Raw genomic sequence first — 12881 nt, 5'->3', positions numbered from 1 at the left:
GCATTCATTCTTGTAGTACCCTGTCATGCCATAATGGAAGTACTTGATGCTCTTCCTTCCTTATGATCTCTCTCTGCTTTTGTTACGGTACCGAGAAGCTTTACTGTTACTCCTCCCTCGCCTCTCTATAACAAGTGCCTCAAGTTGGTTGGAGATTTCTTATTCTTTGCATCTTGTTTCTTCATTATACATGCTGTCCTTCATCATATTTAATATCAAAATACCTTTAAAGGTAGAGTTGCTAAGTGATACGATAAGTATCTCCCAACTATCAGGTAAAGAACTCAGTAGAAGCAATGCCTGTACTTTATCATCAAAAGCTATTTTAACACTAGTCAATTGATTCATCAAGTCAAGAAATTCACTGAGATATTCTGTCAGTAAACGACCTTCCTTGTACTTCAAGTTGACTAGCTTTTTCATCAAAAAACATCTTGTTCTGTGGGCTTTTTCTTCCATACAACTCCTCTAGTTTTGTCTAAAGCGAGTTGGCATTGGTCTTTATGGTAAAATGATAGAATATACTGTTGTCAATCCATTGCATGATCAATCCAACAGCTTTTCTGTGTATAACCTGCCACTCTCTCTCTGACTTATATTCTGGTTTCATGCTGTCTTCTTTGATGGGCTCATACAGATATCTACAGTGTAAATAATCCTCCATCCTCGATTTTCAGATTGAATAGTTTGATTGGATTAATTTCAACATGGTACATGCGCCACTACCGTCCATCTAATCACACAAGATCACTATCGCTGAACCAAGCTCTGATACCAATGTGTTAAGACAAATACAAGCAAACTGATTTTTCTTTCTTGTGAGATTAAATAGTTTCTATACAATTATCACAAGCAACTAATAATAACCAACACAAATAACAAAGACAAAACAAACCACACAAAGAAACACCAAAAATTTTACGTGAAAAATTCGAAAACGAAAAAAATCATGGGACCAAGCCAGAGAGAAAAACTTTCACTACAATCAGTGAGATACATAGTTCTTCTGAAAACTTCAAAGATCACACAGACCATAAATCACCAAATCCATAGCAAACAGCAATCCAAAAAATCTCACAATTTATAGTCAAATAAAAATCTAAGTTAGAGGTTATCCAACAACAATCAGACCGTTGGATGTAGAGAACCATATGCAGAAAATACGTCCGCAAAATTTTAGACCAATCGGAGTTGAATCACTATTTCGATCGAAGCCAAGAAGTTGCAGTCAAAGAAAAATCTTTTTCTTTCTTTCTCTCAGGCGGTGCTTGCATGTCTGCACGTCGAGAATAAGAGATCGAAAGAGAGGGCTCTCTCTCTCTAAACCCTCATGTGGCCCATCAGCTATTAGGCCTCCACATGGGTAGAACCCAACACATATTTTGGCTGACTTCGAGCTCTGTATATTTCACTCTGGTATCATCTTTTTTCTCTATGATCTTGTCTTACTTTACTTACTATCATGTAATTCTGCTGGTTTATTTTTTCTTACAAATTATGTTTTTGTACTTCTTAACTGAGACTATATATTTTGTTTTATTTTTGGGTCAGTGAATGAAATTATAGTTTTTACCAAAAAAACAACCATCTCACATGATGGCCCACCTCTTCCCGGATGCATGGTTGAATAAACCATGGTCTGTGTCTGCATGGGATTCGGGCTTGTTGGAGGGACAAATCGATAATAATATTGGGTGGGTCTGACTCTTTCGATTATTTGTGGAGTCACGTCTCCATTCCTTTCCATCCATAGGCTCCGTGAGACCCAGTTATGCGTGGTTCATCCATCTACTCGAGCTTTTGCTGGTGAGCTTCGGACTCTCGAGTTGAATTATAATATTAAGCTTTGGCTCAGCCCAAATCCTTCCTGACCAAGCTGGGCCTAGGTTTAGTGGAGACAAGAATGCGGGCTTATTGTCACGCCCCAAATCCGGGATATAACACGGCCATGCTACCGAGGGATAGAACCCACGATAACACGAAGCCAATCCATCATAATCATCTAAAATCTGTCAAATAAAAAAAATTTCAATTCTATTATTCATCAAATAATCGAACCAATATTGGTTCAGAGCATCTAAATCTAAAAGCAAGTACTAACCCAAATCTCAACATTCATAAATAACTACAAATCCATGATTATAAAATAAATTAAACTTCTGTTGCCAAATTTTTCAGCTTGCTATGTCGATCTTCAAGCTTGGATTTTTTTTGCCGATCCTAACCTTATTTCTCTGTTCAATCAAAAAGAAAATAAAGAGAATATGAGCTACACTAGCCCAGTAAGTAGAACTTGCGCTTCCTTATCGGATCAAACATAAGTTTTTCATGATAATGTAATATTTAGAAAATAGCAGGTAATACAAAATAAAGTATTTCATAGAGCATATAACAAAACAAGCTATAAACTCATCATGCATGCATAAATCATGTACATTTCACCATTATGAATCGTAAATCATTTTCATCATGTATTCATGTCATGTTTCAAAACAATGCTCACAGATATTCGTGCTAATGTCACTATTATACCTGTGACAGGGCCATATTTCTTAATCGATAGAGTTCTTAATTCATGTGCCAACTTTATACCCGCTGGCAGTGCCATGTTTCGTGTGGATGCTAGCTCCGGATGTCGACCTTTCCGAAGAGATTCATTCATAGCCATCTGAGAGCCTTTGAAATCATTATATCTTTTTCTTAAAGCATACATATACATAGATGAAAAAATAATGAAATTCATACTTCATAATCATGCTATTTTTATAAGACATATTCATGAAATCAATACTCATAATTAAACATACTTTTTCATATCACATATGTCGATCCTTATTTTATAAAAAATTATGATTTCATCAATAGCAATTCTTTACATAAAAACATGATTATTTAAGAATAAATAAGGAGCATAAGATCCACTTACTTCGTTCATCTTAGATCTTCAGACTTCGTTAGAAGAATCAGCTAATCCTATTTAAAATATCAAATCATCGTCAATTTTTATTCCATAATTATAAGAAGATTAAATCATAAGGAAAGAGGATTGTTATCCGGATGTGTCGGTCCATCCAGATACCAGGGCAATTCAGGGTCTCTGATCTGAGGGTCAGATTTAAGTGACTTGATCAAAAAATCGTGAAGCACAGATCGAATTAAAGTCAAGATCAATCAATAGGATTCTTTAATAATGAATTTGAAAGATCCTTGATATGATCAAATGAGGTTGACATACAGCACGGATATCAAAGCAACTTCGGATCATCTTGTTAGAGTCAATAAGAGCTTCTAAAAGATAATAGCATGACTCAATACAGGATCCATAGATCTTTTTTAGAGAGAGAAAGTAGGTCATGAGAGAGAAAGTAGAGAGAGAAAATAGAGAGAGAATCTTCGTATCCTTTAAAAGTGACAATCATGATTGAGATCATCAGAGGTTATATCAGGATGACTTAATATGGATTAACCATGATCAATGTTATCAATTTCGAAGAAAGATCGGATCAGGATCTAATCTACTGCACGAATTTCGGAGCAGTCTCAGATCATCATATTTTTATCTCAAGTTTATCCTAGGGTCTGTGATGCAATCAGAGAGAGAATGACCCTAGAGAGATGAAATCCATAAAAAGAGATAAAAGGTCTAGAGAGAAAATAGAAAGAAAATCTAGAGAGCGAAAATGGAGAGAGAAAGTAGAGGAAGAAAGTCCAATTCTAGAGAGAGAAAGACTTAAGAGAAAAATGAGAGAAACTTTCTCTCACATGTATTTTTATTATTATTATTATTCTTATATATATATATATTTTTCTTTTTCTTTTTCTTTTTCTTTTCTTTTTAGAGAGAGACAATAGAGAGAGAAAGAGAGAGAAGAGAGAGAAAGAGGGAGAAAGAGGGGAGAGAGAAAATTTTTCTCTTTTTTTATTTATTTTTATTTTATTTTTCTATTTTGCATTTTCTTTTCTTTTCTTTTTCTTTTTCCTTTTTCTTTTCTTTTTCTTTTTTCTTTTTCTTTTTTCTTTTCTTTTCTTTTCTTCTTCTTCTTCCCGGGCTTCATTGGGCCAAAACAGAGGAGGGACACGAGGCGGGGGAAAACTTGGTGGCTCGTGCTCCGGTGAGGTACTGCGGTATGGCTGGAGGTCCAGCAGTGGCAGCCGACGGTGGAGGGCAAGAGATCGCCGACAGTGAGGCTCGGCCGGCAGGAGTTTTATAAAAAAAATCGAAAAACAGGGAACCCGATCCCTTTTGTTGAATTTTTTCGGTCATTGATCGATCACCGACGGTCATAACCCTCGAAGAAGGAAGGTAGGGAGGTGGGGGTCATGCTACAGGGGTGTGGCACCACGGGCGGTGGTGTCGGTGGCCCGAAAAGAGGAGAAAATGGCTCGACCGAACAGGGCAGAACAGGATCTCGTCTTTTCATCAATTTTTCTAACGATCCCGACGGCCGACGAGGGTGTACGAAGCCATGAAAAGGAGGGGAAGGAAGAGAGGAAGGAGGGCCGGGGCTTACCTTCGACTTCGGTGAGGTTTCCGGCGAGAAATTGAGGTGAACACAAGAACAGGGTCGGGAGCTTCAACGGAGAATTTCGGAAGAAGGAAGAGGGAGATCTCACGGCTGGTCGAGGCTGGCTTTTGAGGGGGAGAAGGGGATTTATAGGGCTCTTACCAGGGGTTTTCGATGGCCCTGGGGAGTTCTTCTCCTGATCAGACTTAGGGAAGAAGAAGACTCTCGTTGGGAGTCTTCGTCCTCAGCTTTTTTTTTAATGGGCTTTGTGGGCTTTTTGGCCCATCAGGCCGGATTATCACACTTATGGTCGGAACAAACATACGCTAATAATGACATCGACTCTACTCAAGTTTGGCTTATAACAAATAGGGGTTAGGTTAGGCTCTAGATAGAAGTGTGATCTAGGAGGATCACTATATCCAATATACAAACAACCTTGGTAGCATCTAGGAGTCGGATATGCATATCATGATTTCGAATTATACATTGAATTGTTAAAGGCTATAACTTAGTCACATAATATATTTTTTAAAAAACAATAGTTATCTTTTTGAAATCTAGGATTTGGCACCAATTCCTAAGAGATTGAAATGACCGATGTCATGGAGGTACACCACGTCGGTCTTTATCCTCGGAACTCATCTTTAGGTACATTTATCTGCCAACAATCAAAATTCTGAAGTGGACCTCGATAGCAAGCATCATCTGAATGTCCTACTCCCTCTGCATCGAAGAGGACTTCGACGACAAGCATCATCTAAATGTCTTGCTCTTTCTACACTGAGATTGATCTCGACGGTGAGCATCATTTGCATGTGTTGCTCCTTCTGTGAGAGAATACTCATCACTATGGCCCTAACTCAAATCTCTTGAAGCTGGGAGGAAGGGGACGATCCTATCGAACTTTACCTCCCGACATCGTCATCAGTCAACTATCGATAATGGCATCATATTACTATTAATTTTATGATTGGACTCAAGCTGATGACTTCAGAAGATCTAGGGACATTAAGCCATTATAAGGAGAACGTGGATTAGCACCATGCCCCTTAAATGACAGTTAGTTATTCCTGACGGTTATAGCAGAATATGACACATGAGTTAATGGCACTAATCGCCCATGGTCCACGACGACATCATGGACCATAACTCTCTATGATGATTATCAGTAATCAAGATAATGTATTCTCTCCCTTTTATAAAAGGTGATGATAGAGGACCCTCGGATAAGCTTTTTTGGGCTAGAAAATTACTTTCTTGCTAAAATTTTTCTTCATTATTCACAAAGTTCTGACTAACTTAAGCATTGAAGGATTTTCTACTAAAGAATCTTTGATGACCAGACTTTTCTTGCAAGTTCCAGGAGTGTTTAATTGATCTCGGTTTATCGCTGACCACCAAGCTCACACCTTGGGTCACCGCCGACGTTGCAACTTCTTCTCGACCCGAAGCCTTACGGCAATAGCTAAAATTTTATCGTTTAAGTCCGGAAATAGGTTAGTTAAATTGAATTTTATTTTTCAATTTTCTTTTGACCGGTATATCTCTCAATCCAAATAAAAATAAATAGAGCAATAGAAGATAAAAATAATGTAAAAGTAGAGATCTATCTCCCGTAAAATTTAAGTTTCTTAAATTTATTTTTTCAGTCATGTTTATTTTTAAAAAGCTAGTGTTATTCAAATTAGAAGAGAAATTCGACTTAAATTATGAAAAGATGGACCTCATTTTTATTATAAATAAAAATTATGTATCTCAGTTTTGATACATTAATTGAATCATCGATGATACAAAAGGGAATCTAAATCCTTCTTTCATTAATATGTTCATCTTTTCTTTTCTTTTGTTTTTTTTTTTTTTCAAGAGATTCATATCCAACAGGTTCAGAAAATTTTTTTCTTTTCTTTTGACCAGCAACATAGCCGGTATGAGCTTGTATTAGGAAAGCTGTCCAAAGACCAAATTCAATCAATGACATTGAGAATTTGGGCTAGCTCAGCTCTATCTATCGAAATTGATGCATCTTTTTTTATCTAGTCAAGGATTTGAGCAGACGAGACACTCGACCATGGAATGAATATATAAGCACACATGTAACTACATGATAATCTGGACACGAATGGATATTTCATTCTTTTTGGTACATGACGTTGGTTTTGTTACAATAGGTGGAAGCAAAACTTATTTGAGAAACCAATACAGAATTATAATTATACATATTCCACTAGGTGGATTGAGACTCTAATCAGCAACCAAACATTAATTTCAGCTAAATTAATTACCCGCCACCTACACAATCATCTTTATCCAAGCTGGGAGGCGGCTGCAAAATCCAAACTGCTGCAGGGCGCAAGTCGTTTTCAGTTTGGTTTTAAATATAAATATTATTATTGGAGGGGAGAAGGGCACAACTTATCAACTAAACGACCGGAAAGTAGTAGGATTCGCTGTCCACTCGCGGATGGATTCTGAGTTATAGCTCGAGCTACCAACCGTTAAAGTGCAGATCTAGTAGTCTTGGGACACGTATTGCATGAACTCGTCGTCTTGGAGGAGCGCCGCCATGGTGTCGGGGGCGAGGCAGACCTCAAGGTCCACGCTCCCTCCTCCCTCCCTCCCTGGGAACGCCGAAATCTTGCCGTCGAACTTGTTCGCCCGCCCACTCCGCAACGCCAGGGGCTGCCCCCACCCGAAGTCGTTCCCCTCGTACATCGGAAACCGGTGCGAGCTCCCCATCGTGATGCCGGCCCCGTCCGGGTTCCCCAGCGGGAAGCACCGCGGAGCCCCCTCCCACTCCGCCACCACCCGCCGCACCGCCTCGTCTCCGTACGCCGCCACGCTCCGGTGCAGCAGTCCCGCCGCCCACCACAGCTCTCTCGCCACCACCTCCCCCACCGCCGCCGCCGTCGGGATGCTCTGTATCGCGTTCCCGAAGTACAGCGGGTCCACCCGCGGCAGTACCCGGTGCCGGCAGTTCACCGCCAGCCGGAACGTCGTCGTTGCTTCCGGTAGGAGGTGCTTCCGCGCCCGCGTCACCGACCGCCACAGCTGGGCGCACAGCGATTGGAAGGACGAGATCTCCTCCTCCGTCCCCGCCTTCGTCCGGTCGTGGATCTGCTTCCCGTAGATTTCGGCGATCTGGTCGACGCCTGTCGAAACCCCTTGGGCGCGGCGGTTGGCCCTCGATTTGAGATCTCGAACTGCTTCCCGGCTGAAGTGGAAGATGCGCTCCCGCAGCGGAGCATTCACCGGGAACGTCACCTCGGGGCCCGCGCCGTCCGCGAAACGGAGCACCGCGGTGGAGTCGCCGAAGAAGTTCCGGCGGAAGTCCGGCGGCTTGGGGGAGCCCCCGCGGCAGAGCTCGGCCCAGACATTGAAGATGTTCCAGAAGGAGGTGCCGTCGACGATAGCATGGTTGACGACGCACCCGATGAAAACGGCGCCATCGCCGAGCTCGGTGACCTGGAAGGCGGCAAGGGGCCGGAAGTGGCCTTGGTAGCTGACGGCTCCGTCGAAGGGGAACAAGGACTTGACGGGCAGCGGAACGTCGAAGGATGAGGGGGGAAGGAGGAGGGGAAGGGTGAGGCAGGGGGCGACGGCGTGGGAGAATTCCGCTCCAGCGTCATTGCAGGAGATGACGATGATGCCGTCGGGGAGGGTGGAGAGGCGGCCGGCGAGGGCGGGGAAGAGGGAGAGGGCGCGGGAGAGAGAGGACTTGAGGAGGGCGAGGAGGGGAGCGAAGGGGACGGGGGGCCGGGGGAAGAAAAGGCCCTTCTGGATGTAGTGGCAAGAAAGCATGGGGAGGTCGGAAACGGAGAGCTTGAGGTCTCCGAGAGTGGACTTGGTGTCGGGATATACGGTGCATTTGGATACAATAGTGACAGCAGCAGCGGAAGAAAAGGAGGAGGAATTGGGAGAGTACATGGTGACAACAGCAGCAGCAGGGGGATTGGGGGAGGAGGAAAGATATAGAGCCATTTCCACCTTCTAATTGCCTTTTTCCCCTCTTCTGCTGCTGTCTCTTTGCAGAGATGAGTAACTGGCACTTGTTCTGCTCCGCTGTGAAGGAGCCGTTCGGGTGTTGAGGGGGTTTTTATAGGGGAAGGAGAGAAGTTCGGGTTCATGCATGACTGACAGCATGAGCAATAGGATAGGACGCTTGGATGTCAGTGGGATATTTTTCCACCCCGGAATAGGGGAAATTATTACATCTACAATAAATACTATAGCCTAAATTAATAAAAATATATATATTATATTAATATATATTAAGCCTATCTAATAATTTCTCCTGGAATAAGATGGAGAGGATGATGATATCTGCAAATATTTAATTGAAGAACTTCACACATGCTCCCTTGTTTGACCACTATTATATATATATATATATATAGACCAGTGTTGTACGGCATTTTCACCGTTACCATGCGGCTATTATGTGATATCTATTTTTGTATGCAAATATATTTGTTTGCATATTATCACATATAAATGTGCAAAGAACTAGGGACTACATAAAAATGGTCACTGAAACAAAAAAAAAGAAAAAAAAATCCAGTCGATAGGGATTAAATATAAAATGTTATTCAATCCAAATGATGGATCTCCATTTTATCTATTCAATACTAATGGATTTTAGCATGTCACCCGTCATTATCCCTCTACATCATGGTTACATGCATCCATGGTAGCGAACGCACCATCATGCACTGTTAGTGCTAATCTTTTCTAAGCACGATATTGAATAAATGGTTTAATTGTCCAGCACGGAAGTAGCTACCCCTTCCTCCAGGATGCGAGATTGAAAAACAGCAGTATAACCGAAACATCTTTATTATTATTATTATTATTATTTTCTTCTTTTGAGAACAACACGATTAGAATGTGATTGCAAGAAGTGATTTGGTAAGAATTAAGATTACATTTGGATGCCAAATATATAGTTAACCATCCCCTTAGATAATTCTAGCCATTGGTATTTACTCATTGACTAATTATCTAATTAACCAACAAATAAAGTTATTCACCATTTGGTGGGTCATGACTATTAAATCCATCTTGCAAAAAATGAAGATATGGTAACAAAGAAACAGCAAAAGAAATGTCATCCGGAGGGATAAAAGCTGTTGTCAAGATGGGGGATAAAGAGAGGTGGTTGAAGTAGCTATAGTTTTACGGCCTCCTGGTTCTCTACCTTTTTGGCCGATTCATTGGACAATGTTGTTCACGTCTTTTTGTTTGGTGGATAGCCTTATGTGATCCAGTACTCTCCAACCAACATCCAGATGCCGTCTAACTTTATATATTTCTTTTCAATTAGAGTGAAAACAGCTGAGTTGAGGTAGCCAGTAGCTAGGTTGATCAACATTGCCCCGTAATATGTAAAAGGACGATCGAGCTCGAGTTGAGCTTAACAATTAATTAAGGTTTGTGCAAACTAGACCAGTTTAATTACAAGGTTTAGAATTGGTAGTCGAGTCCAAATGATAGTCGATTTTTGAGTCGTGAAGAAGGATGATGTAGAGCCCTAGTTCGAGTCCCGCACTTCCCGTGCATATTTTTCTTTCATTTTTTGGCATAGATGAAGGGACGGGTAGGAGGATCACGGTGTTCCCAGAGAGTAAATTGAGACACGCATGCATTTTTTAAATCGTTAATATAATCCAGACAATCATTTGTTGGCAGGCAGAGGAAGTGGTGCAAGCGATATGTGCTCTTAATTCATCGAGCTCCTTGGTTCATGCATCTTAAGTAGGTCAACGCGCGGGCATATTAATTAAGAAATGAGGGTAGTCTGTATTCAGGCGCTTCCAGTCCCTCTCTCTGCACCAGTGTCGACCATCATCTGGCAATACAGAATAAGAGGTCAGTGATGTCAAGCTATTTAATTTGTTCTCTTCTGCTCCACCGGCCGGTGATGTTTCACATGACAAACAGATCAACCGCCCAAATTAACCAGCATATAAATTTATATATATCCATGACAAATTAATCCGAGCGGGCACATCCTATATATGTTTGCAGATATCTGCTACTTCCGATCGAACTCTCTTCTCCTAGTGCAAAAGAGATCCAATAGGGTTACTGATAAGCCTTGATTAATTGAATTGCCTTATGGCCTGATTAATTTCTCAGTAGCAGCACCCGATTCAGCAGCAACTCGCTCATGGTCCTTCGGCCTTCCATACATGTCGCTTCTAAACGAATAATCGCTCGGCAAAGGACCGGCTATTTTTTAAGCTTTTGAAATGCCCGGCTAATTCACGTGGTAATTAAGCCGTGGTGGGCGAGGCTGGAAAATGAGAGGACCGAGCACAAGCGATGAAGGTAAGCATTAGTTTCTCATGTGGAATCTAATCGGCTGGCCACCATTATGAGTACCAGCAGCTGCTGGGACTCCTCGTGAACAACCACTTTATCATTCCTAGCCCTCAAAACCAATACATCAAGAGTCATAAGATGCCTGCCTTGAGACATTTTTGTGGTTTTACATATGCTTAATTACTAGCGGCTTTGGAGTACTCCTTGTGAACAACCACTCTATATTCCTAGCCCTCAAAACCGATGCATAAAGAGTCGTAGCTAGGATGCCTGGAGACATTTTTGTGGTTTTACATATGCTTAATTAATAACATGGCGTGTAATAATATATTCGAGAAATGGGATGAGCGTCTTCTTGTCTTGAGACAAGAGGCGCCGGTTCAACCCACTCCATTATGCATCGGGCCAAGCTTCCACGGGTCTCAGTTATATATACATATAACATTACATAGATTAAAATGAAAGCGTTGTCTAAAATACTAATACCTACCGAGTAGGTTTTTCCAGACAATTCGATCAGCAGTGGCATAATATTACAAGTTGGACCTGCACCGGACTTTGGGAGGATGGAGCGGGATTCGGTGAGGTGGAAGGGAGAGAAGTGGGCCTGCTGTTTCCATTATATATGTGCGGTACTACTGGGGCAAGAAGGATGAGTGCTCACAAGGCATCCAGCTTATTATTATCTGCCGGCCACAAATTTTTGTTGAAGCTGACACTTTGGTACTCACCTTGGTTATAAGAAAACTGTTGTGACTCATTATTTATTTAACTGCACGCCACCACTACATGCCAGACTAGCTAATAGTTATTCAAGCCGCCGCCCTAACAAATTTATATTGTTAACAAGTAATCAATATTGTCTCTATTCATGTTGATTCCAGTACCATTCCGCTGTATATTGTATTACCTTCCTTCCTGATGAAAGGACAGCGCTATTACTATATTATCATCGAACAAAGGGTGAAGGAAGCGAATGGTTGGGCGCTTGGAAAAAAAAAAAAAACTAAAGAGGAACGTAAATACCCGTCCATTGGTTGGTGTGGCCAGAGTCCGCTGCACTGCTACAGTTGATCGGGGTTCCAAAGGATTCCCCTTTTTCCTTTTCTTTTTTTTTTTTTCCTTGCTTTTGTTAATGCAAGCAATCATGACTAATAGTAAAGAAATCCAAAAATCTGGATAGGAGGTCAACGGGGTCCCTTAATTACTCGCGAGCATTAAACAAAAGATGGTCCGTATTTGGGCACTTCTTTCCCCTGGGTCCGGCACCGACCGACCGACCGACACCAGGGAAGGTGGCCGAACTGGTGCGACTGGGATGCAACACCTGCAGCTCCCTCCTCTTTTTTTTCTTTGCCCTCTCTTTTTCTTTCTTTTGTTTTGGGGTGGTGGGGTTGGAGGTGCAACCTTCTTTCCATGATTTATCCATATCCCTCTCCTAACTCGCAAAATTTACGGCCCAGTCGATCATGTGACACGTGAAACAAGCTTGTGCACCACGAACGCATCGGTCATCCAAACAGGTCAGGTCAGGTCAGGTCATGTAGGGAAAAAGTGACACGCCGAGGACATCTTCATCACGACCATGCATGCCAACCATGATCGTAGATGCATGTCCTTATCCCCAAGTAACCACGTGAAACCCGGACACAGCAATTTTGTCTCAAACGATGATTGATCAGAACAATATCTACAGAATCATGACCATGCTTACATGCTGTCATACCCGCTGTCAACTTTTTAATCAAGAAAGGATCCATTTACTCTATTTTGCAAAACATCCTTCAATCTTTGAAAAATGGAAGCATTCTTTATCTATCTAAGACTAATTCTGAGACACAGAGATTTTGAAGAGTATTTGAAAGACATCGCCTTCCAGAATCTAATCTTTTCTTATTTACTAACATCTTTTTGTATACATTATGTAATCTATATCTATTTCTTATTATGAAATAAATTAATTAAGGAGTAGCTCTCTGTTGCCTCCCTTTTCCCTTTATACCCCCCTGTCATCTATTGTTTTAGAATTGGATCAAGAAAATTTTGGGAAAA

The 12881-nt window shown here is 41.5% G+C and overlaps 1 protein-coding gene across 1 annotated transcript; it reads right to left on the bottom strand.

Annotated features, from left to right (window-relative positions):
• Positions 1-6606: 6606 nt before the first annotated feature.
• LOC105046267 (uncharacterized acetyltransferase At3g50280) lies at positions 6607-8589 on the bottom strand. Its single transcript, XM_010924808.4, has one exon. The coding sequence runs from the start codon at positions 8484-8486 to the stop codon at positions 7017-7019; it is 1470 nt and encodes a 489-aa protein (XP_010923110.2). The 5' UTR covers positions 8487-8589; the 3' UTR covers positions 6607-7016.
• Between the last annotated feature and the right edge of the window lie 4292 nt (positions 8590-12881).

This window comes from Elaeis guineensis, chromosome 5 (genome assembly GCF_000442705.2).
Source record: "Elaeis guineensis isolate ETL-2024a chromosome 5, EG11, whole genome shotgun sequence".
In the NCBI taxonomy this organism is placed as follows: Eukaryota; Viridiplantae; Streptophyta; class Magnoliopsida; order Arecales; family Arecaceae; genus Elaeis; species Elaeis guineensis.
Note: the sequence above shows the minus strand (reverse complement) of the source record. Positions and strands in the feature narration are given on the sequence as shown.